General features: G+C 36.6%; 1 protein-coding gene across 1 annotated transcript; it reads right to left on the minus strand.

The window, feature by feature from the left end:
- Positions 1 to 208: 208 nt before the first annotated feature.
- Positions 209 to 26,657, minus strand: LOC115634198 (GTP-binding protein Di-Ras2). Its single transcript, XM_030531786.1, has 6 exons — positions 26,295 to 26,657; positions 18,274 to 18,441; positions 16,674 to 16,783; positions 12,209 to 12,393; positions 455 to 566; positions 209 to 302 (listed from the first exon to the last, which is right to left on the minus strand). Exons 1-6 carry the CDS (start codon positions 26,457 to 26,459, stop codon positions 227 to 229), a joined length of 816 nt encoding a protein of 271 aa, XP_030387646.1. The 5' UTR covers positions 26,460 to 26,657; the 3' UTR covers positions 209 to 226.

The raw sequence follows: 26,657 nt of genomic DNA on the forward strand, positions 1-26,657 counted from the left end.
ATAGTAGTTGTTATGTGGTAAAAATCCACAATGCTTAGACGGTTCATTGGCTGCTGTTTATACATAGTACACATACATTTACAATACACGTATTTCAATTAACTGACATTGAATTTGAATATTAATTCAAATGTACGCGTACACATACAAATACATTTATATATAAGTATATATATATGCTATATTTAAGCGTTTAAAAAATCATCCAGCCCATTGTGTTGGCTATTTACTGTAAATTGCATTCATCGGATGCGTTGTTGATTTGCTGCTTGGTCTTGCGTGAAGCGCGCCGTATGAGAGATCTGCAAAAGCACACAACACACACACACACACATCCAGATATATGTATATACATATTTACGAGTGTACATACGTACATGGGTGAGTGTGTGGGTGTGGTGTGGTGTCAATACGATAGATATTCAATTGACGTTGACGCGCGTGTGCCACTCACCTGGAACGCGGTTTCAATTTGGCCTCAGCACTGGTGCTGGCAACGTCGACGGCATCCACCAGATTTGATTTTTTCTCGCAGCTAACCGACGGACTGGCCATGCGATTCTTATCTGCAAGTTAAAGCAATTGCGAAGAAGCATTTAAAAATGGTTTATTCTGAAATGTCCAAAGCGATTTATGTATGTAGTTCTTATTCTTCATTATTAATTATTACTACTTGTATAAGGAATAAGGGCATCATATGTGGAAGTATGTGTATTTAGTGTTAGATGCTGTCTGGAGAATTTTGCAAAAGCATAGACCTAAAACCATGAGCGATTTGGTTGCACTCAGCATATCTGAAGCAAATTCAAAGTCAATAGATTAAAGAAATAATCTCCATCCATTAAATTAACAAAAGGTCCGCACTGTTAAAATTTTTTAGTAATTTTAATACCCTTGCAATTACTGGTTAACTACAAAAATACAATCAATTAAATGGTAATATGGGCATTTAAAAGTAAAAAATATAACTAAATTGGCAGTTGATTCACAGATCTACAAATTAATCTTCACCGATTTGCTTAACTAATTAATATAATCTGATTTAAGCTTGCCTATGAGCTTTAAACACTAAAACATGCCAATATCGGGGCTTAAGGCGTCATACACATTTAAATTTGAGCAAATAAATACACACAAATTACGATCTGAAATAACCTGATTTGTTTTATGTAAAGATAATTTTATTTTCTCAGTAAACAAATGCATACATGAATATCAATTTTTGTATGAGATGTTTAATTACATCAGGCACTCTATATATACTGTAGCTTGTTGCAAATAATATTAACTTGACTTTCATTTATTTATATTTTTTATTTTTATTTTTTTAATAAAATGCAAGGCTTTATTTTTATTAGTAGATTCAGTTTTGTATTTAGTAGTAGATGGTTTCTCTTTAGTAATAGATTAAGGGTATACCTATATCCTAATGTTTTGATGCCATCGTATTCAAGTAGACTATTACTTATAAACCTTCCATCTTTAGAAAATCGTAGGACTGTTCTTGGAATAGTTTTTCTCCACAAGTTAGTTATCGGTGAGGTTGACTCCTCTGCCCTCTTAGGTCGCCTTAATTTTTCAGTTCCTTGTAGACCAACAAGGAATTATTTGCCGTTCATATTGGCTAGATGCACAACCGATTACGCTTTGCACAATCGTTTTCGGGTCATTTGCAGTAATTATACTGATCTTTCACATTTACTTTCGACAGAACTCTCTCTCTGTTCGGTAAAGATTATTCTTTATAATTATCTTCGGGAAAATCTCTGACCACTTCTGCTGTGAGTCGGGGCATAGCTAGCCGGACTGGCATTTAAATTTTCCCCCACCGGGTTGGAGATTTACCTCTTTCTCTTTCTCTGTCTTTGTATCTCTCTTTCCCTCTTATATTTTTCTTTTTCCTCTTCCTCTTTCTACACCTTACTTTTTCTAATTAGTTCTTAAGTAGAATTAAGTCTTCTCTTCTACTTGCTATTTGTTTAGTTTGTTAGGTCTATAATGTCTCTGACCACATTTGGCTGTGAATCGGGGCATAGCTGGCCAACTGGCAAATAAAATTCCCCCAACGTGTCGGAGGCATTAATAGACGTCATTGTATAGCTCTCCCTTAGGCTTTCTTATCTTTTAAGTTTAACTTATAATGTAATACTATAAATATTTTTATTTTACTTTCTAATATTACCAATTATTTATTGACAGTAAATTTGTTGATTTTTATAAATAAATAAATAAATAAATACAAGCGCCACCTATAGTCGTGGTTCAATAGAGGTAAATTTTTTGTTTTTTTTTTGTTTTTCGTTGAACCTCAATTGGTTTGCTCTCTTTGCCACCTCAACCACTTCCGTGAGCCTAGGTTAGGACTAGCCCCTTTCTTTTTCTTTGGAGCGCCGATCGGAGCAGGCGTGCTTCTTCTAATTGCAAGGCAAAAAGTACTTGAACTAAAAATTTAATTTTGGCAAGAGATAATTTTAAAATAAAATTTTGCTATAACATTTTAAGTCGGGAGGGTCTTAAAAGAAAACTTTTGTTTTAACAAAGTTAGCAAAAATTCAATAACTGAATTGCAAGTTGGGAGCTATTGCCTTTTTTTCGCTGGAATGCCAGTTGCGTTGGCATAGAAATTGCTCTTAAATTGGTGCCGAACAGGGTAAATATTTTAATTTAAGTTTTTTTGTTGTTGTGTGCCTTTCACTTAGTTGCCGATTTTCTGCTCGCCTACATTTAGATTCGGCACTAGAAATGGAGCGCTAAATATTGAACATTAGGTCTGGAGCTATGAATTAAGCCGCCCTTAAAATTTCGTACCTTCTGGCGCACGCGAGAATTTTAGGCGCAGCAGTTGGTGCGCGAATGCATAAGCCGATGGACCCTGCGATCACGGCCAGTCGCAAGTTACTTTTTTTTGTTGTTGTTTTTTTAATCGGTATCCAAAGTGGAAGTGAAGAAGCCGCCTAATTTGATTTGAATAGGTTTAGTTAAATCCTTTTTTTTTTACCGGTTTTTTTCCCTCACCGTAGAAAAAAATGTTAGCTAAAGTGCTTGTAAAAAATGTGCTTGCAGTGGCAACAAGAAAAGAGAGGTTATGTATGCAGTGTCGCAATCTGTAAGCGCCGTGCAAAGCCTAGATTGTTAATTTTTGTATGTTGCTTCTAAATGTTCAATTTTTTTTAATATTATTTTTCTGTGCAAACAAAAATAAGTGTTTTAATAACTGCATTTAAATTATGCGAGAAAAAAAAACAACAACAAACTTTTTTAGCAAAGCAGTCCGTTCATCTTCGAAAGATCTTTCGCCGTTGGATTCGAAGTCGAAACCGTAAGTGCGCTCTCTTTTATTCTTTTGCTACTTCATCCGCTCTTAAAGCGCTCATTCCTAGCGGAGAGAAACCGCAAAGCACATGAAAAGGTCTCTTTAAATTCTAATTTGCAAAGCAAGGCCCACATTTTTTAGAGAGGCGCCAAGTCCGTGCAAAATTAATACTTTCTTTCTGCTATTTTTGTTATTGTTTTTTTCCCCTTTTTTCTCTTCATACTTTGCGATCCGTGTACTCAAAATGGAATGCAATTTTCGTCAACATATTTTAAATACAGGCCAGTGCCTAATTCGTTTTCTATTTGCTGTCATGAACACTTATATAGTTTTTAAAGTCTTTTTCTTGAAATTTATATTTAACCATTTCTACTGTTTTTATTAGTATTGTTACCATTATTTTTATTATTTCGTTTCCGTTCTCAGTTTTGATAGTTGTAAGTTGTCCATGCAACATTTATTTTTTATTTACTTATTAGAACTAGTTTTTTTTTTGGTTGCGGGAATAAATTTATGTATGAATAAATTAAATGAAGTCGACATAAGTGTCTGTAGGCCGGAAATCATGTGTGCCGTCCGTGAGCCAATTTAGGAACCCTTTGTGTTGTTTAGGCATGGGTTGGTATCATGGGTATAGCTTCTATTATTCTTATAATTTCAAATATCTTTATTTATTCATAAAATCCTTTACAGCGATAACTTTAAAATAATTCCTTCCGGAAGCAATTTACAAATGCCAATGCTTTTTTCAATTCTCAAACCAAACCAGATTTAAGTTCTCTAAAAAAGATTTAAGTTCAGCATCAGCAAGAGCCCGCTCGACTTCAGGGCCACATTTCCATATTTGTAAACACTTTTATTCAAACTCTGCTGAAAATGTGATTAGCTTATTCTATTAGTTCTCTAATGTAATAATCCCTTATTGCTGGTAAGAGTTTGTAAGAGTAGATGGGGATTTTAATTACAACATTAGCTAACACTAAGTTCAGTTGCACCTGCATTCATGGAAATACCTCTATATAATATACATAAATGTCATTTCATTCCATTCATTTACAATCTCTAACACTGTGCACGATTATTTGTTGTGGCAATTAAACGCATCAACAAACATTTTTATCAGTTATGTATTTAAGAGTGCAGAATTCAAATCTGTGAATTAATTTAAATACAATTTGACTAATTAAAACGGATGCCAATGCGAGCGTAAACATATTTATTTCGAAATAACTTATTTATTTATTGTATTTATTTAAAACGCGTTTCGTTGCACTCCAAAAATGCGTCTGTTGTCACGCCTAGGCGCACCCTTGCAATCGTGTTTGGTTGACATATTTGGGTCGACACACCACCACTGGGGCGGTACAAAGTAAAATTTCGGTTGGTTGCAATGAATGGAAATAAATATGAAAATCCAATTTCCAGGCAACGTTGCAATGTGGTTGCGAAGCGCCTGCCAAGCGTAACAATTACCGATGTGGTTGCTGCAAAGAGCACGAGTATAAGCTCAGCATACATGCAAACATACTTTACTTTAATCAAGTTGCAAATTAAGGCTCGAAGTGTGTTGCTGGTTAAGCTGCCTCTGCTCGTGCTGCTCCATTGTTTGACCGCGGCACTGTGGCACATTGGCAAGACGTGGCAAAGGTGCGTGCCCTGCTGCTGACGTAATTAACTTATGAAACGCGAACGCTTTTACTTGTCGGCGTAAACATGTGCAGTGGGCTTTTTTTACAGTCGAATGCACAGTTAAGTTTGTTCTCGAACTTAACAAGTGCTTCCAATTGCTGGGTATACTTTTCTCGCACGCTGTATCTCTTTGTGGCAAACAAAGGACGACACTGTTGTATATTTTATACGCTTTTCAAGATGAAAAGCAACATTCGGAATGTACATAGATGTGGTGGGTTGGAGGCTGAAGGGGAAGTGTGCAGCTTCAAGGAAGCTGAGCACATTGATTTGCCTGATTAGCTGATGTGATTGAAAGCGCTCGCAGGCGCGTCTTATTGAATGTGCTTTGTGGAGCTGCAAATCGGAGAACAAAGGATGTAATTTGCCATGGTGATTTGCAAAGTGGTGCATGTTTATTTAATCAGTTGAGCACTAAAGTGTGAATACTTCAGGCTAAACAATGAGCACTGCCAGCAAATATTTGAATAACAATTAATCAGACGGCATTGGGAGAAAGAGCAGTGGCAAGTTCATATAAAATTACCATTTACAACATTTTACACAAGCCTTGCGCAGCTGTCTCTATGTTTTCTAATATTCAAGCTTTAAGACTTTCAAATAACCTTTAATAGGTTTCCATTATGTTTGGAATTTCTTAGCAAATTGTCGGCATCGAGTGCAAAAAGGAGTTTCAGTTTCGATATTTAGTAACAAATAACATTTTCTTGTAATTCTTTATGTGGAATATTTTGTTTTGTGTTTGTTAACAATAAATGTTTGGAAGCGGCTGAATTCATCCTGAAAGTATGCTACTAATAATTTCACTTGTATGCCCTTGAAAAGAAAGACAAAATGGTGGCTATAATTTACTTCTTTTGTGGTCTTTGCGATGAATAAATTAAAGTATGGCATAGTTCGTCCATTTATATGCACTATATGTAAACGAATTTAGTATATTATTTAAAATTCCATATGAAAATGTTATACTTGTATATTTCATAATCTATAAATTGAACATTTTAAGCACTGACGAAGGTATTGACTAAATAGTTTCTTTTAAGTACTTACGAGTATCAAATACCCACAGAGTAAATTTATTTGTCTGCTCTGAAAGCTATACAAGCCAAATTCCCTAACCCAGTTTTACGGTGTAAATATTGTATGTAGTTGGAAAAGAAAACAAACCGTCCAGCTCTATTGTTTCAGTGTTTACAATATTCCACAAAATGCGCGAAAACTGGCCCCAAACGATGGCAATCATGCGAAAACTAGTTGGGATCTGTGCGCCATGACATATGAACGAGGGGCGAGTGGGGAAATGGTTAGCCAGGCGCAAAAATAAACACGCTACATATTCTATGCTGAGCCAGCTCCCAACAATTTTTGCATATGTAGCGGGAATTGAAGCGTATGCTTTGAAACAGAAATTTAAATTACTTTCCTTTTTTTGGCCATAGGACAAGGAAAAGCAACGGCAAAGGCTTCTCATCAGACTGACGATACGTGTGTGTGTGTGAAGGAAGGGGCTGAAGCAAATTATGCAAAGCACAGACAAAACCGCTGCCTACAAGGATGTTTTAATAACATTTGGCATAACGCACCCAGACACACGAAACGTCCCGATTCAGCGACTCGAGTGATATACTCGCATGCCTGCCACATGGACTCGCCGAGTGAGCAGCACAAGTGGCACGCTCTTTATTTAACATATTTAAATTTCATGGGCTACAAGTTTCAATTGAGTTGCGGCTGCTGTCTCGAAACAAAATCAGCCCGCGGTGGCGCTAACTTAAATCACTGCCTGCGTTTCCCTTAACCTGGACTGCCGGGACTACGGGGTCGAGCTTGGCGGTGCAGGTGGGGCGGTGGCACGGTGGCAAAACATGTGTGCGCCTAGGGGTAGCAGTTGGCAAGCGCTTTGGGCTTTAACTTTTTTACGCTGAGCACTCGCGCTATTGTGGGACCAACTGCTGGGCCATTTTTTATGCGCCATCACACACAAAACCAAACACTCACGCACACACACACACAAACAGCTAGAATTTGCAACAACAATAATAACAATAGAAGCATGTTCACTCAGAAAAAAAAATCGGAAGCCTCAAGTTACAATGAATTGAAAGATACTTTATGCGATGCCTATTCAAAAAATATATATACCGGTCGATTGCCGATTCAACTTCCAATCTGATATCACTGGGTTGGCTGGCTTGGTGTCCATCTTTGCCAGACCAACTCCACAAAAATTTGATATAGTTATAGTTATATATTTGAAAAGAAACGAAAAGAACACAAAAGTGGTTCCCCAATTTCTAACAGCGCTTCGACTTAAAAAGACAATCGAAATGAGCAAATGTTTAATTGTTGAAATAAAATTTGATTAATCTGCTTTATAACATTCCTAAAGCAAAGGATGTTTGTGTGACTCCAAATATTTAAAAAATTTTAATTCATTTATTATTAGAATCGCAGTGTTAAAAGAACTTATTTTCATAATAAACCCCAAATAAATTTCTCAACTTTCTGTTTCATCGCAAGAGATAAATTTAATTTACAAATAATTATTATTATAATCAAATAATTTTAAGCAAATTACTGTCCATAAATCGACATAATAATGCAATTGCTTTTTCTCCCAGTGTACCTACTTAGATATCAGCACCATTGAGTTGTCAGCACGTGCAAGCACACACAAACACAGACCCACGCACACGCGTATTTGCATGAGGAGGACATTTTGGAAGGAAGGCGCGAGTTGTTTGTCGGCTATGGTCTTAAATGAAATTTGCCTCCTGGCATTGCTTTGCTTTGCTTTGCTTCGCTTAGCTTTCCTTCTGCCTTGCTTTACTTTGCTTTGCTTTGCTTCGCGTGGCTGTGCTTTGGATGCAGTGCTCTGTGTTTTGTGCTCTTAACGCAATTACTTGATGTGTCGTCCGTACGGCTATGGCCTAGATTCCTAGATGATAAAATGCTTCGACTAAGAGATCTGCATCTAAAGTTGAACATAATGAGCAACACTATAATGTCATTAGAGATACATATGTACTTGTACATGAATACTAGCAGGTTGGTCAATTTGCCGAGTCAACATAATCGTACGACCTTCAGCATAAATACGAGCACAGACACACGCACACGCACTCATACATTTTTATACGATTATATTTCATATATGACCCCGCACTTTAATGCCACAAGGCTGTCAACAGCAGTCAGACAGTGTTCATGGTCGATGGCATTATGGCCGAAATATTTTACAAATATGTTCGACGCTGTCGCTTTTTCATACTCTATATGGATCAGTTTGATTGTCTGCAGCACCACATTGCGTAACAACACTTTATCCAGCACAAATACACAGAATTTCATAATTGGAAGCGCTCGACACTGCCACTGCCACTCGCACTGCCGTATTAAAGCTTTAATGAAAAAATGGTGAAATTTTTGAACAATTCTCTCAGCGGCAAAGGTACAACTTTGCACATCATTTCAATGACTTTTGTAATGGCAGTGGCGAACTAAAAATGTTCATCCTTAGGCCAGAGGAAACAATTAAATTATTGGCAGTGTCGAACGCTCGTCATAATGAGCCCAGAAACCCCAACATTTCCCCATTTTGCGCGGAAATTAAATTAATTATTTCATTTAGGCGTGCCAGGCTTTGGTCGAACGTTCGGTTGGCCACCATTAATTAACTAGATATTAATGCTTGTAGCCAATTGCATGAGACAGCAGTGAAAAATGTTGTATATCGAAAGGTACAAGTATTCGGCCCGCATTGAAAGTTTCGCGCTGTTGGTCATTTAATGGCTTTACATAATTGGTGAGGGCCTTTTCTGAACTTCATACTGCCGGGTATGAATTAACTTTTTAATGAGTTAATGTGCAAATTAAATGCTTTTCATTTTAATGAGCAAAGGCAGAGTCAGAGCACAAGAAATTGGCAAATTGGCCAAAAGGTCAGAGGAAAGCTGGTTTAAATTATTTGTGGATTTATTTGCAATTTATTATGTATTCCATTTGAAATGATCATAGTAGAATCTATTCAAGCCATTCACTTCGAGTTTTTCATGTATATATGCAGTATTTGAAACGAGCTCGGACTTATGAATAATGCCTATATAAATGATTTCCGGGTAAGGTTGCTTTTGACACGGAAAAGTCTACTTAAAAAGTATTTCGCATTTGTCTAAATAAAATAAAGAACAACTGAATAGGCAAAGAAGTTCAAGGAACAGCAAAGCTGCAGCATAAAAAGTCTTTGTTTACACAATGTCCAGGCTAATTTGGTTTAATTCCCGCTATTTCCTCACGCTCCCCACTTCGTCAGCTAATTTATGTGCCTGACTGAGCTCGTGCGTAACATTTTCTGATGACTTTGACGTTGACTTGACAAACAAAGAGGCAAAAAGACAAAAAGACATTTACACCAGCCTATTTGCGATTTGTCTGAGTGTGAGATTTAGCCAAACATTATATATACTCGTATTATACTATCCCAAAGTATCCTATTCGAAATATCAGAGTGGGCTGAATTGCAGAAAAGTTTTGTTTTTGATCTTCTAATGGCAAAACAAACCAACAATTTTCCAAAAGGTCGATGAAAAGAGAGTGTGAAAAGATACAATTTTTTGATGTATTCTTTCTTTTCTCTTTGTTTTCCCATTTTTCTTCTGGCACGTAAATAATTAAAAAGAGTTTGTCTTTGTCAATTGCCTCTTGTACATTTGTCGATTGTCATTTTTACGTTTGCGTTGTACAATTAATTAGGACCGAGAACACGCCATAAAAATGTTAATTGCAGTTAATTAACAAAATTGTCAACAATTTGGCATTCAGTCATCCTTTGCCGTCTAACCAGGTTTATGACTGGATTTTGGCTTGGCAGCAGTTGAATGATTTGCTTGGATTGAAAACGAATTCAGTTCAAAGAATGCGACTTAAGCTTTCTTTTATTCTTTAGTCGAAATTGTTATGGAATGTAATTAAACAATGCATTTACTAATTATAAATACGTGTGTATATGCTGATGTTTTATTTTTTACTGCCGCTCTGCATTTAATGCCCTTATGATTGCATTTTTGTTTTTCATATAAGCGCTTAAACGCAATATTGTTGCATTTTTATTTCAAATTAATTGCTAGGCTCCCACTCGCATTTTAATTTCAATAATACCGTAATTAATTTTTCATCAGACACCATTTGTCTGAGAGCCACTTAAAATGAGTTCGTCTGGCTCAGCTTCGAGCGTACAGTGGGCTCAAAAAGTTGAAGGAAGCATCCATCCAACATGAAAGTGCTTCAAGTTTAGATTGAATTGTGATTCGGTTTTATTTCTTTGTGGAAGACTTTCAATTTCTGCACTTGTTTTCAACTTCGAGGTCAAGTTCTACAAAATGAAAGCCACATTTGTCCTGCGAATATAAGAGGATTCTCATATTCTTTTCAAATTAGCTGCTTTTTGCTTTGCCATTAAAGAGATACACAAAAATATATTCATTTTGTGTGGCGAGCAATAAAATTGCTAAAAACAAAAGAGCCAGAAGCTCGTTCCCATTTTGCAATATGAATGTTTAATTGATATTTCATACCTTTGGCCAAAAGAGCAGCATGCTGCAAACTGTGTACGTATTCCTTACCTCTTGTCTTGTTTTGGTGCATCAGATGAAAATTATTTCCGTTGCAGTTTACCGGTTTCCTTGTTGCAAGAGTCGACATTGTCGGCCAAAAACTATTTCCATGGCATGTAGAAGTAATTTGCAAAGAGGAAAATATGACTCAAAGCAACAACGCTGAGAAGTTTTTGCATTGAAATTGAAAAGTTAAAGGAGATGTCACTGGGGGCCCCTCAACAGCGTTATTGATCATAAGTACAAATACCTTTTTTGGAAATATCTCAATCAACAGGAAAAGTTTTTCAAGCAAAAAACGGAAATTGGTAATTCTACGCAGAAACTCAACTCACAAACGATGATGGGTTGAACGCATCAGTTGTATTATTATTGAAACATTTTCTGACTACTTGTAGTTAGGAAAGTTTATAGCTAGAAGTACAAAGGTTGGCACCTGCCTTTGGCCAAATGGGCAAATGAGGTTGGCAATCGCGAATCTGAAGGTCCAATTGTAACATTCCGTATCTTGAACATGTTTATGTTCCTCCAATTTAATATCATTGTATGTATTCTTGAGATTTAGTTAGCAAGTTGGGCGCTAATATAATATTTTTGAGTTGAAATATTTTATGTCACGATTTTGTTTGCTGGAGCAGCAACCTTTTCTCAGTCGCCGTTTTTTGTGGTGGATTCCAAGTATATTTTTTAGTGGAAATAGAATTTTATATTCTGTGGCTCTAAAGAGATGGGTGGCAGATTTTCTATCAATTTTTTAACACATTTTTGCGGTGTTTATAGCTTTTTTCTAGCGGGTTTTCTATCAATTTTTTAGCTAATTGTTTATAGTTTCTTTTACTTATAGTTGTGTTTCTACCCACGTTCTTCTAAAACCGACAGCGATAACTATTTTGTAGCCATTCCTTACAAGCTAAACTTAAAAAGGCCAAAGATATATAAATATTTATAACGGCTGCAATCTAAAAACATTAACTGGAATTAAATTACTCCAATATAACCACTAGGTTTTTTTTTATCAAAATTGAGCCACTTAGTACCTCACATAATTGGATCAGTTCAAGAAAAATGTACTACTTGTATAGATTGGTGACAAATCTTTCATATATAGGATTAAATCTAAATTTGACTTTCTTCGATTTCTATAAATACAAAACAAATCGATGTCTTCTTGACATAAATAGATGATCGTATCTGTTGAACAAATAAGATACAAATTTTGGATAGGTGTGATACTTGTTTTCTGATTAATCGAGAGGTTAATTAAAAATTTCTGAATTTCTCTATAAATCTTTAGATAAAATATACATAACCGGACAATAATAAAATGCCATACTACAGAACACTGCATAAAAACAATAAAGTAAACTAGTTTCTTCTTCTACGGTAAAATTATAAAGCTATACTCTTTAAAAAAGGCAACTTTTTGCAATTGTTACATCTACGAGTATGAAATTCATTTGAAAGAACAATCGCTTTTGTTTTCACGGTGATGTTATATCATGTTTTTGTCCCTTGTTTTATTATTGTTTGTGCAAAAAGCGGTATGTGTATCACTTAATTAGTTCAGTTAACAAACTTTGTTCATTATACTTACTGCGGCTGGACGATGCACTGACATAGGCCGATGAGCGTCGTTTGAAACCACTGGTCGCAGCATCGCTGCTGCCGGCTCCGCTGGTGGTGCTGCTAGCCGGCAAGAACCGGGAGAGGGATAAGAGGGTTTTAAACAATTCGGTCACGTTGGTGTCCTCCTTGGCCGAGCACTCCACCACCTTGGCCCTGCAATGAAGTAGACAGCAAGTGTAGGGTCAGTGTTGGGTGCTAGAAAAACTGTGAAACATTTTCAAAGCAGTAAGTGTTGCAAACCCGTACTTTGTGGCTTGCCGTATAAATTACGTATACGTCGTTCCATGTACACGTGCTTGTATGTTGCAGGTTAGTTTTTGAACAAAAACCCACAAACAATGACAGCTATTTTGCGTGACATTACAACCTTGTGCCAGAAATTACAATGTTAGAAAAGCAAATGTGCGGCTTTCAGCCGTGGAAAATGGAAAACGTGTCAAAAAAAAAAGAAATAAGAGTGCAAAAAGTGCAGCAAAAAGTCTAATTTATAACAGACAACACTTTGCCGCAAAAATCCACACATGCAGCTCTCCTACACGTGGGTAAAATAAAGCTAGTTTTTGTACGAAACGGCTTTAACTGTAGCATCTGTGTGTGTGTGAGTGTGTGTGTGTTTGTGTGTTTGTGTATGCTCTACTAATGGCCAAATTAAGCGTGATATGTTTGCAGGTGGTGTGGCAACGAAGGGACGAGCTATAAACTTGATTGTTGATGCGGCCAGCGCCGCTGGGCATGGTAACAGCATTGAACATGGCTTTCGTCGTCATGTAAACCCAATATTCGGAGGTTTGCCTTTAGCCAAACATGGCCAAGTTGTCTGTCTAAAAACTTTTACTCACGTAAACTTTATACTGAGCTGCGTACTAAAATTTAATTAAATTTAATCGAAAAGCTTAGAGCGTTTTACATTTCTGTATCGGTTTTTATTTTGAAAAACAAGCCTTTATCTGTCAAAGAAATGGGTTAGAATTGAAAAAGAAATAATCTGTTGATGAAACCATTTTTAAAGGAATGAGGAAAATTCCGCTTTATTCTTCTAACTAAATTAAATCGTAAATTAAATAAATAAATTACATCGAAAAGGTTAGAAAAGGTTTCTGTATCAGTTCTAGTTTCAAAAAACAAGCCTTCATCTGTCAATGAAATGGGTTAGCCTTAAAAAGAGGAAATAAACTGTTGATCAAACCATTATTAAAGGAATGAGCAAGGTGTCGCTTTATTTTTGTAACTAAATTTGTACCTTTACTGTACTGTTTCAAAGAGTTTTATTTCCATTTTAACTGAAATAACGATGCCTCCCCCCTCTTTTTGGTGCACCATAGAAACGATTTAAATTTCAAATTGAAATTAAGCTTATGAATGTGACGAAATTATGTTTGATGGCTTACAGTTCAGAGATACTATGTCTCGACAAAAATGTTTTTTAACTTAATTACACTTTCAAAAAAAAAGTATTTACATTTACGAACGATTAGATTGCGATTAATTGTAACCCATTTGTAGAGGAAAACAAACCTGTGTGTCAAGTGTGTGCATGGTCCCTTGAGAATAAAAGGGTGTACCAGTTATTAACGCTAATAAATGCACTCAGCAGTCGTTTACTTGAAGCGCTAAGCCGCAGACAGACAGACGCTGACCCACGGCAACAAATTGCAGTGCTTTCATGCGTCACCACACGAATCCACAACGGACAGGATAGCCACAAACTCGACCACAAACACACACACACACACACACACACACAAACACACACATACACATACACACACACGAGCACACATTAAAAATCCGAGGGGGAAAAACTGTAAAGTTGGCATGTAAAGTGTGGCTGAGCGCAGAAGTTCAAGGTGCGTCAAACCACACCATCAATCTGCGTAAATGTTTAATCCAACAGAGATTTGTAAGAGTCCTCGAGTAATGTACAGGTATATGTGTATGTGTGTGTGTATGTTTGTATGCGCGGCACGCTCTGTCATGCTACTGAGCACGTGCTCTGTCTGAGTGCAGCATGTGAGTCATCTCTACTTTCATGTGAATCTATGTATATTTTTTTTTAAATAAGTTTACTCACGCATCCTTAAACACCAACATGAATTTGTGGCAACTGTGGCCGACACACTGCATGCTTTCAGGCGCTCTTACAGGCAGACTCTCTCACAAACATAAGTGATTTTTATGAGCATTGCGTGCAGTTTATTATTCATGCATAATTTGTACAATTACAACATGAAAGCTGCCTGTTGAAAACAGCTAAAGGCAAGTAAGTGGCAAGCATTAACAGCAGTTAATAATTATGTGTCGTTAACTGTTATGTTATGCTAATGACTAAGCTAAAGAATGAACAAAATTTCAATCGAGGAAGATGCTAAGAAACTAAATTATTAACACTTCATCATTATAAACTGAATTTGATTGCTTGGTAATGCAGAGAAAATGGGATTAATTGCGTGGAAGAAATTCGATCAGATTAAGCTGTTCAGTTGCTCAATTGTTTGATTTGAAACAGGCTTCGACCATGCATTTTAGAGCATTTCAATTGAAGAAAATAAAACAAACAGTTGATATGAATTTGTTAACAGCCAATTAAAGAAACATTTATACAACATCGAACTTTATTAAGTTCTTAGAAGCAAAATCCACAAACACACGAGTGAATGAAAAGTTAGTCAGGGGAATCCGAATCATTCTAGGAAGATCAAAAGGAAGAAAAAGGCTGGGGGTAAGCACAGAATCTATACGGTGTGCTGTCTATAAAAATTTGTAGTAGAATACGTATTTAGACAGGAACTCTGACAGCGCCTCAGCTGTTTCTTCGAACTCGCTGTACCTTGTAGCTCGAGCTCAGTCTCTTTCGAGGGATTGAATAAATAAGACGTTTCTTGTAATTGTGCCATGTGTTTGATTTACTGTTCTATTAGCCTTCCCCATATTTAAAATGTTATTAAATGCTGCTTGGAAAATAGTAATTGGCGACTCAAATAAATATAAATACGATAAAATGCAACTACATATTGAAAAGTCATTAAGAAGCATATATGGGATATTAAAGGCAACCGCCGTAACATAATTGTTACAAGATCTAAACAAGTCTATAAAATGGAAACGGTAACAATTGATAAGGGATTTACATATTACATTGATAATCCATTTATTTTCACTCTAGAAGCTAATCAAATGTTTATCAAGAAGCTTACATATCTAACCTTGCTGGCTAAGGGAACAAATGCTATAATAGGTTTGATTTTTGACCAAAACTGGAGAAACATTGCCAGAAAGGGATTAAGTTAATTCAGAAAAGATTTAAATTAACTCGTGAAACAATAAGAATTACAATTTATTGTTCATCGATATTTTTACTGCAATCTTAGTTGCACCCGACAGAGAATTCTTTGAAATCTTGAACAAACATTAAAGTCAATAACTAAACACTTTTAAACCTTCTACATTTTTGCTACTGTGGCTGAGCATCTGCGCGTTAAATATGCTAATATTAAAGTCGACACAAATAAGCGCAAAATAAATGTAAATATAAAAATATAAACGTAAATGAATGCGCATGTGGTACTTTAGTTTTTGAGCTTTTGTTTTACAAATGAAAACATATTTTTCACTGGAATTACAAATTGCGTCGCTCGGCTCCGAGAAGCTCCCACAATTTTTTCAACAGAATCTGAATCTGATTTCAAGGACCCTCTCTCCTATGCCGTGTTCCTCCACGTTGGCGGCAGTCACAGCTCGAGTCACAGTCGCATTTGCTGTCGCAGTTACAGTCACGCTTTTTGTCGCTTAATTTCATTTCTAGCATTTAATTGCATTTGTGATGGTTGCAGCTGCTCTTGTCGCTGACACCGCCCCTGCCATTTGGCCATTTTGCTATTTGGCCATTTTGCCATTTTGCAACCAGACTGCCACATTTGCTTGACGCAAAAATTTATTACGCGTTTTATTACGTTTTTTGTGTATTTTTTTTCATTGCCCGCTACTTATGGAAATGGTTGGTTGGCTTTTGCCTCCTGCTGTACATTTTAATTTCATTATCAACTATTGCTTGCCGTTGGTAATTGCGCTATTACATGGCTATATGTGTTGTTCGATATTTTTTCCCTTTTATTGTTACAGTTGTTGTTGCATGCCACACTCGTATGCCATTTTCTGCATATACTTACCTGTACAGCTCAAAGGCTCTCTACAGAGACTGACTAATAATTATGCAGATTTTTTAACCCATTTTTTATTTCTTAAAGAGCACAATTTACAAACGTGTTTAAATATGTTCATGTGTGTGTTGAAATAATGTCTGATCTTTAGATTGTGTTAAGGCATGCATATTGCGCACATGTTCGTGTTTATTTGCTTCGACACGCACATTCCAACATTTTGGCGACATAAGCTGTAGCCTTTGCGTTCAAATTAACAGAGTCTGGGAAACTTACCTCAAGCGTGGCAATTCACAGAACACCCAGTCCGTCACCTCTTCCTGCTTGACCTCTCTGTGGGTGGTCGCTAAATCAGCTTTGTTGCCAGCGATAACAATGGGAATGTCCTGTAAATGAGGGCAGGGAATTAGCAAAACAAAACAAGCGGCTAAGCCGGTATTTTCTCCTTATTTATTGCTTATTTCTCTCCTTCTTTCGCTCCTCAATTGTGTATTGCAGTCATTTCAGCTAGTGAGTGAATGGGTAAGTTCGCTGAAGCAGGCAAAATTAAAGCGAAGCGGCATATAAAAGAAAATATGCTTAAACACTGACCAACAAAATCTGTACTTTTATTTTGATGGTCATTTGAAGAAAAGTGACCGGCAAGTGGAAATTGATAAAAATATATATAAATAAATATTATTTTTATGTGGCCTATCAGTACAATTAAAAACACTTTTCTGAACTATACCAAAAGAATAAAGTAGTGTTGATAAAATTACTAATAACTATTAAAGATAAAAAGTGCTCAAGTGAAAAAAACTATATCTATACTGTAGGGATGGGCATCCCTAACTGGGTAATAGTAGGAACACCCCGTAATCGCTAACTAGCAGTGACCAAATAGTGAAGAAGTAAGTGATCAATTGATATTGACCAGACAAAGAAGGAGGACGCTAAATGAAATTTGAATTAAACGCAAGGTTATAAAACATTGTTAATTGTAATAAGGGAAAGTAACCGAACAATTGTAATAAACTTAATTAAACCAACAATACGATATTTTGGTAAACAAATTTTGAACACGTCCCTCCATGATTGAAAAGGTGAAACGCACACATAATATAAAATCTTATAAAGAACAGTAAGCAGTTGACAAAAGAAGAATTCAAAAACAAAACAATCCTTGGTTTGATGATTTCGTGGAATGCATAGGTATGGATTACAAAACTTATGTAACATATACGCATTCCAGAACATTATACAAGGACAGTTTTGACTTTAGCTAAAGGGAGTCATTAATTGAAATCTAAAAATGTTCGCGAGAAGTTTCTTAGCAGTCCATCTACTACTACAGTCTTACATCTCAGCTCATTTTTGGAAAGCATGTCTCTTTTGGACATAGTATTATACGAATCTGACGTGCATGTTTAACTAAACTTTCTCATTGAATCCCAGCCCATTAAGAAGGAGAAAGATAGGAAAGACTGTTAGGTAGTGTAATTGAGGCTCGTCGCTAGGACATGGGGGCCAAAAACAAGAGATTTGTGGCAGACTTAGGCTCACTTTGGCGTGTGCTGAAAAGCAAAAACGAATGAAAACAAGCCTTAACAGTTGTTGGACTTGAGTTGACATCCTTTTTAATTGCTTTGGGGCACAAAAATTGGGTTGCACATTGCGTATGAGTGATTTTGTTGGCTTCTAATTGGCTTGTAGTTTCTTCTTGAACCTTCCTTTTTTCGGCTTAACACTCTGACGCAGCGCTTTTAGGCTGAAATGAAAGTCATGCGCTGACCGTCAAGCTTGGGCATTTGCCTGGCAATTAGTGCATTTGGCACTGTGGGCGTTAATTGCATACAAAATGCATGGCGAGGACGCCATTGTAACTGACACTCACCTGAAAGTCGCCACGTTGCTCGCGTATCTCCTCGAAGCATTGCTTGACACACTGGAAGCTGGGCGCAGATGTTGTGGCATAGACGAGCATGAACGCGTGTGCCGTGGCAATGGAAAGGCGGCGCATGGCGGGAAATTGCATGTCACCGGAGGTATCCAGAATGTCCACCTGTGGCAGAATAACAACAACAACAACCAAAGTGGTTTCATAAATTAATAAGCGTCGGGTGTAAAAATAACCCGCATGTAATTAAAATCAAATGAGAAAATAATGTTATATCAAAAAACAATTTGATTAACGTGCGCCTGACCACGAGGCGTATGTGTAATATTAATTTGCATATGGCTAGTGTATGTTGATTGGCTCTGCTGCCTATGAGGGCTCTTAAACGTACATATATGTATACAGTAATTGCAACAAAATACCTTTATAGTTACATAAAGTAGTATTACGCATACGCCACGTGGCATGAGAATGATTTTAATATGCTGCACTATTACATTAAACACTTTATGGTTTCGATACTCCAAACAATATAATTGGCCATTTATATGTTTATATAGTTTTAAATAACTTGAATGTTGTACTTTTTGCACGAGTATGCACTCACAGCTCAATGTTTGTGCACTTAAGCACTCGTTTATCAAAATATATTGCTTATTTCTATAATCCGAATGCATATTTGTTCTCAATTATCAACAATATGCTCACATTTTCACTATTTGCCTGCGAAACAAAGTTAAATTTCCCACTCTATGCGCATGCAAGTAGAAAAATGAAGACGAATATAGTTTTGGCAATTCAAGTTTAAATTGTGGAAACGAAATATTTCAGACTTATATAAAATTATACAAGCCACATTTTCAGCATTGATTTAAATGTATATTTTTCATACAAGTAGTTTCAGTTCTGCCCTTGTGAGTTAATCGAAATATTAAATGCCATTTATTATAGTAACCCCGACCAACATCGAGCAATAAACTCACTAATTCTGCGAAAAAGAGACCCAGCAGTACCCCGAACTAGCATCAAATATTTACATATTTTTATTATTTTTCATAGGAAGATTAAGCAGCTGAAACAAACCCAACTATCTGTTGATCAAAAAAACTATACTCTCATTGTTACTGGACCCTATTAATCGCAACTAGAAATCAACTTGGTGTATATCAGTGAGTGTGTCCAAATTCGCAAATTCCTCAATGAAAGTCAATGAAGTCAAATCTATGAATGCAAAAATTATAACACGCGGAACTGGACTGGATCCATATAGTAGAGTACAACTAGTGGGTACAAAGAACTTCATGAGGCTGTTAGCAATGATCGGGAGTGTAGACATCTAATGTATTTTACTGCCTATTCAGATCTGTATAATCTTTACTTTGATAAATGCCAGTTAAAAAAGAATAGGAGCTAGCTGAGTCCTCTTTGACGAGCACAGGTATATATTTAATTATATATGTAAATGTCATAGAAATTATATGATTTGAAAATAGTTTTAGTAGCAAATACGTGCTGATTTCTAACGATATGGGAGCCAAATTACATAAATTTGCATCATCCGTGGGTTGCAAAAGGTGACCAATTGCAAAATAATGAAAAAAATGCTTTATAAAGAGAGATAAATTAGTATGGAGACAGTAAAACAGCTATAATAAATAATGTTTTGTTGTTAGACACAGTGGAGGGCAATGCTTCTTCTCTTCTGTTTGTGGTCAAACATTTAAAGTGATTTTCAATTTTTCTCATACAGTTCGCATATCAGTTTTTATATCGAAATAATTAATGATTTGTGTCCACTTTAGCTTTAATTAATCGCAAAGAATATAATTTTAAAAAGTGAAAGAATTTTATATCCGTTTTTTTCCAAACCTTATATTTATTATATTGATATTCATATACACTACCAGTTTGCGTTAGTATAACTTAGCTGAATTTTCAGTGGGTTGCGGCTATATACAGAACGTATTGGAGATAATCTATTAGAAAGCTCTGGTCCATTTTTTTCACTCTTATACTTAATTCATAAATAATTTTTGGATCAATTTAAGCACGAATTTATTTGAAATGAAGTTTGTTTTAAAGAGAAAATAACAACAATGATCGAGCTAGTGCGAAGCAATATCGATAATTGCCACTGCAGGGTAGCCTGCCACCAACGCGGTCTGCTGCCATTGATGCCGCTGAATGCTCACTTGATGCGAACTAATCCCATGTGTCAGCATTTGTATAACGGCGCGAGTTTGCGATACGCCTTGTGTGCTGGCCACAATGTCAACAACGGGCCAAACGCCTCAACCTCACACAAATACAGACACACACACACACACTCACACATACACTTACAAAGCGCGCACACGAATGCGAGCGAGTGCCATTGTTTGTGTGCGCATCGACGGCTATAATGCGCGCCATTGTGCGGCAATTTGTAGCTCATTGTTATTTTGCCGCGATACTGTGACCAAGTGAAGAGAACTTTTATAACAAAAAGAAATGGAAGAAAAAGCATAATGCAAAAAAAAAAAAAAATGATAGAGAGTGATTTCTGCTCTTGGTGTGCATTTAATTTTAAATTTTTCTTTCCTTTTCAACTGCGCTTGCCCATTGTTTGTTTATGACAAGCATTTAATTTGCGCTCTTCAACTGTAAAATGCCAAGTGTGCCATTTAAGTTGGGAGTACAGTGTAATGTGTCTTTTGAAAGCTGCTCATACACGCCAGTAACACACCACACACACACACACACACAAAGGTGTACACAATGTACAACAATCACTCCCCAGTGTGCAGCAAATTGGAAATGTTTGCATACATGTTGTAGAACACGCAAGTTTTGGTCATTTACTGACGCATCTGTCCGTGCTGATGTGCTGCCGTGTTGCCGTGCTGCCATGCTACTTGCAACCGCATGGACAGCAGCAACAGCTTTATGCCATGTATGCAACGAGCAAGAACAATAGCTCAGCGAGCACGTTCACCGCCTGTGTCTGATAGACAAGCAAATTGTCTACGCAAAATTGATTTCAAAGCACTCATGAAAGCACAAATTGCACAGCAGCGGCAGTGACACACACACACACACACACACACATAGCTGCAATGCCACGCCCATCATACTCCTTACACTTGCAATCAAACTTTCAAAATAATGTAATATCCATCAGTTATGAATAGCAGTCAGTTAATCTAAAGCAAAAACATTTAACACGTGGGTTTTGGTCTATTCAACTAATTTATTGCTAAATAGACTTATGGGTTTGATTGAAACATTAACAAAATTTATTTGAGAATATGTTTAAATTGATCTTTGACGTATGTATGTATGTCTTGCACCTTTCCTCGCCTTGATGTCGTCTTTCTCTCTTACTCTCTATACACGACTCTTGTCGTTTACCTACTCTGCTCTTCTTACGGAATGTATCGATAATCATCTGTGGCGGGCTGGCTGTGCATCGTTGCCAGATCAAAATGCTTTCATTTTTGTGCTTATTTAAAGGAAATGTTCTTTGTAGCCTTTCTAGTATTCTTTGTAGTATACATATACTATATATTTGCTAAATATTTCCTTTACATACTTAGCTATATATTTGATTTACTGGTCTTAAAACTTGGGGGATGTTCTGATAGCAAAAAAAAAAAAAACTTTAGATCGAGTTGTACTACAGAAAATTTTAAACAAATCGCCGATGTCACAACTAAAAAAATTATTATATTATATATATTATATTTCTTATGTACTACAAAATATATTTAGCCAGCTTCAATATTAAAAACAAGCGAGAATATAGCAGTTGAGCAATCCCGGTTATACCCTATACCCAATAAAAAAAACCGGACTTGCACTGCAGTTTGGGCGCGTGGTATTGCAGTAGAATGTGCCATTAATAACTTATTTAAGGTTAGCAGATTTCGATCAAATTTGAAAAGAAGGTAGAAATTATAAATTGCAAATAAATATAGATAAAACAGTGTTCCGGAGCAAAAGGGGGAAAACCACACAGAAAAAAGGAGACCAAGTTTGACGTGGGCTCAGCTATTTCCGAATAGAAATGGCGAAGCATCCTACCGTCTGTTACATAAGTTGTGCCATTCGGAAACAGCGGCTTAAGAGCAATGTAATGAACTAATTTCCGTGGTTTTGTCTTCAACACTCAACACAACTCACGCTTCACATAAAATGAACGAAACATGTTAATTTGTTTGGAAGTTAGCATTAAAGTATTACTCCAATCCCCTGCTCACATATTTATGTTTATTTGGCAAAACTAAAGTTTAGTTTAAATTATGGAACTTTTTAGCTTGCATTTAAAGGTTCGGGCATTGACTAGCATTATTTATTTATTTATTTTTTATATTTTTGTCAACAAACATTGACTGTCGACATAAGAAAAGTTTGTATACAAATTATAAAAAAAATCTTATAAAATCTAAATCTTACAAATCTTATAAAGGAAAGCCTAGGTAAAGTAGGAGAAATCAAATCAATATTATTTGCCTTTCGGCTAGCTGTGTCCCGTCTGACAGCCAAGTGTGGTCAGAGGCGTCAATACCTATTTACCAATATTAAAAGAAAAAGCTTTACAGATAGAAGAAGCTTATAATTAATTAAAAGTTAGTTTACAAAAAAAAAAAGAAGTCTCAGTATAGTCTTGGGATCAACTATTAAACTTAATCACATCTTTTTACCTGAAACTATTAAGTTTCTTTGAAAGCTGTAGCATGAAAACGAATTAATGAAAAACAACTTTTAACAAAATAACACAACTACGCTTGGACCCCTTAACTGAATCAATAAGCTACCAATAAATGTTAATATTAAATAATTTTGTTCAGTGCATGTAAGCTTATCTAGATACATTTTGCATAGACACGACACCGTTGCCAGCGTGTCTGTGGCAGCATTGCGTATACGCAACATTTTTTGCGCCCCCACAGCGACCGCAATTTATCAACTACACACTTTAGATAAATCACTTAAATTGTACGCAAGCCACATTGGCAGCTTTAAGCTATGACTGGGCCACAAATTCAATCAGTGGTGCGACATTTTTGCTCATATTTTCAGGCTATGGCAAAAAGTGTTGAGTGCTCACGCCCGTTGGTGCAAAAGCATTTAGTCATGGCATCAATCGTTCTTAATTAAAATAAGAATTTAAGCGACTAAAGTCCACTTTGAAGGGTATCAATGTCTGTGTTTGTGGGTTTTAGATTTGCTCTAGCTGCTCCAAATGATAAGAGCAGGAGATGGTTGACGAGTTTGGCGCCAACACCATTACAATTATAAACTGCTAAGTTCTTGTTGTTGTCGCCATCACATCAACATCAGTGTAGTTTAGTCAACATCAATTTATAGCGACACGGAAGTGTGTTTGTGTGTGCATGCCTGTGAGTGATGCTGCCACCCGTATACCTATTAATCAACTTTTCGGTAAAACTTTTGCGGCGTGTCTGTGGCGAGCAAGTTGTGTTGCAAAGTCTGTAACAGCGTCAACTTTGGGCAGCAAATAATCAACTCATATAGTGAGCTTGAATGATGTGCCATCAAAGCAAGTTTTGCCATGTTCCGTCACACCATCGGGCCATCACACACACACCCACACATACACACAGACAAACATTAGTATTGAAACAAAGCCTTGTCTCCTTTGTGCTCGAGTTGCTGCTTATATGGCGCAAACACTGATAAAATCCATAACATGTTGTGCACTCAAGCGCAAGTGTTGGAGTCTGCATGTGTCTGTGTGTGTATGTGTGTGTGTGTGCGTGTTTATTTGTGTTTTATGTGTTACATTTTAAAGTTTTAGTTACACTTTCGAGCATTCCAAAGTCCGTGTAAGGAAAGAGCCAGAGGGGGATCTAGCATGTAAATTTGATTAATGAGGCAGCGCCTCTGAAGCGGCAAGTTAAGCTCAGTGACACATAATAAGAAATAATTAGGGGGAACGGCAGCATTATATTGAACTATTAAAGCATATTAAATTAACCATTTAAATGGGCTCAGTTGAGGTTTTCTCAGCAATTTTGCACAAGCAATGGTTTTTCTATTTCCTTACGCCTCATTTCATAGCACATTATGTGTGTTATGGCTTGGCAGCATGTGGTTTTATTGAATTTGGTAGAAATGTAGAAGGTTTTCTTATTGGGGCCTAACGAGCCTTAATTTTTACAAAGCAGGAATAGTCAGTTTAAGCCTTCGAGATTAAAAAATAATGAAAATATAAAAATGTAACTGTTTATGTTGAATTTCTTGCTTGTAGTACTAGTATAATGATCTTTACATACAAGTATAGATAAGAAATTAAAGAACGATTTGTTTGTTACATTAATTAGGTTAAGGTCAAAGCTGTAAGCCCGGCAGTTTCTTTAGCTGAAATCTGCCAGCACAACAATTGGTTTTTCGAAAGTTAAAAAGTTAGTTTTTGTTTAAAGTTTAAATTCTCACAAAGTTTTTCACATACTTAGGTACTTTCAATATTTTATAGTAATTTGCAAATTGCTAAATAATTATGAATTCATACATACTTAGCATACTACATAGTCTATAAATACTGAAATATTTATATGAAAAATCGTCTTACTTTTAACATTTTTTGAACACACAATAATTAATAATGGTATATTTTCTATTTGGATCCGATTCCTTTATAAAAACCTAATCGTTAGAAACCATATCATAGCTATGAAAGCTGTATTAAAGACTAATCTAAACTAGTCGGTTTCCTTAACCAATAAGAAGCTTGGACGCAAGTTTTTAAATGTACGAAATAACAGTCTGCCAACCTCTTCTTCTGACTGTTGCCAACCATTCACTTGATACTAATGGATATAAGGAATATAATTCTAGGTATTTTAAGCTTCAAATGGCACGGCTTGCATCCCGTTATGGTGGCAGGTTTTATGTTTCATTTTTTCGCCTCCGCGCCAACTCAATCATCTGAGAAACCACTTTTCTATGGGGTATTGTACTTTTTGTTATTGTTAATTGCAAAAATATTGAAAATGCTTTTTAATTTTGTTGTCTTGGCATTTATGCGCTGCTTCTAGCCTAAGCTGGGTATATAAATATGTTGCCCCTTTCTATGCGGTACAGTCGGGAGATTCTTCAAAAGAGCGGATTCATGTTTATTTTAGAACGGCTTAAGGAGACTTTTGGCACGTGCGAAGTGCACTTCCAACAAGTTTAAACAACTCTTATTGTAATCTCAGCATACATCTATCCTGTATAGTAACGTCGTTCATCTTTGCGAGTATGCAAATATTTATGTGAACTGTGTACCTATGCATATTAAATAAAGCGCAGGCAACATTTTAGCGCTTAGTATGCACTGAACAAGTTGAAGCTGCGACGATTTCTTAGCAACTGGGCATGTCATAGACTCGTACATGTCCGCACAGGCCGATGAAAAGCCACAAGATATGCCAATTATCCTATAGATGCAGCTAGTGTTTGTTAAGCTCTTAATTAATGCCATAGTGATGGACAGATAGTGATGGAGGGAAAGAGAGAGAGAGAGAGAGAGAGAGCATAAGAGACAGCCGCCTTGAGGAGTTTAAGCCTAAATGTGTGGGCGCGTCTGCATTGATTTAATTTAAGGTTCAACCGAATTGCTGGTAATTGTGCATTGTGAGGTAAAGCGGCATTAACTGAACTGCAAGATGACCTGTTTTGCTGTAGCCTCGGGCATTATGGTTAGCTGGCGCAGGCTCAGGCAGGAGAAGCCAAGTGAAGACAATACATTTTATGCTTACTTAAAATTCCAGGTTAAATGTCCCTAATGTCGGTGCAAGTACAACAACAACCCAACAACAACCATCTACAATATAGTACACCACATAAACAAACTCGGAAATGGCGACATGCACGCGACCAACAAAAGTTACTCAGTGCACTTGTGCTAATGCATTGCAGAAAAGCTGGGGTTATGGGTATACCGTTTACTGACACCCCTCTCCCTCCTCTAACAGGCCATTCACCGTGTCACCCAACCCTTGGCTACCAGCCCTGCAGTAGTCTTTACTTACCTTAAGCGTGACGCCACCCAAGTCGTATTCACGATTGTAGAGATCCTCGACTGTGGCACGATATTTGTCCGTGTAGGTTTTGAAAAGGAAACGCTTTACAATAGAGCTTTTGCCAACACCCGCGCCTCCGAGCAGCACCAGCCTTATGCGTTCCATGTCCGCCATGCTATTTGTTGCCTACTTTTGAGCGCGCCCGCACTGTTTATAAATCGTTTGTCGTTAAATAAAGTGCCCCGGTCTATTGTTGTCGCAATACAAGCTGTATATTTCAGATTTCTCCCGTCTTGGTTCAGATTTTAATTTTTTCTTTTTCTTTTTAGAGTCGAGAGTGTGTTATTATATTTCACACATAATGTTGCATTA

This window comes from Scaptodrosophila lebanonensis, unplaced genomic scaffold, assembly GCF_003285725.1.
Source record: "Scaptodrosophila lebanonensis strain 11010-0011.00,11010-0021.00 unplaced genomic scaffold, SlebRS2 tig00000001-arrow-pilon, whole genome shotgun sequence".
Classification (NCBI taxonomy): domain Eukaryota; kingdom Metazoa; phylum Arthropoda; class Insecta; order Diptera; family Drosophilidae; genus Scaptodrosophila; species Scaptodrosophila lebanonensis.

Bases quoted from the DNA above. Each gene is read 5' to 3' on its own strand.
- LOC115634198 (XM_030531786.1), bottom strand. From the start codon at position 26,459: ATGGCGGACATGGAACGCATAAGGCTGGTGCTGCTCGGAGGCGCGGGT. The intron at 18,442-26,294 runs GTAAGTAAAGAC...ATTCTGCCACAG, and splicing joins TGGGTGGCGTCACGCTTAAG to GTGGACATTCTGGATACCTC. The intron at 303-454 runs GTGAGTGGCACA...GTGCTTTTGCAG, and splicing joins AAATTGAAACCGCGTTCCAG to ATCTCTCATACGGCGCGCTT.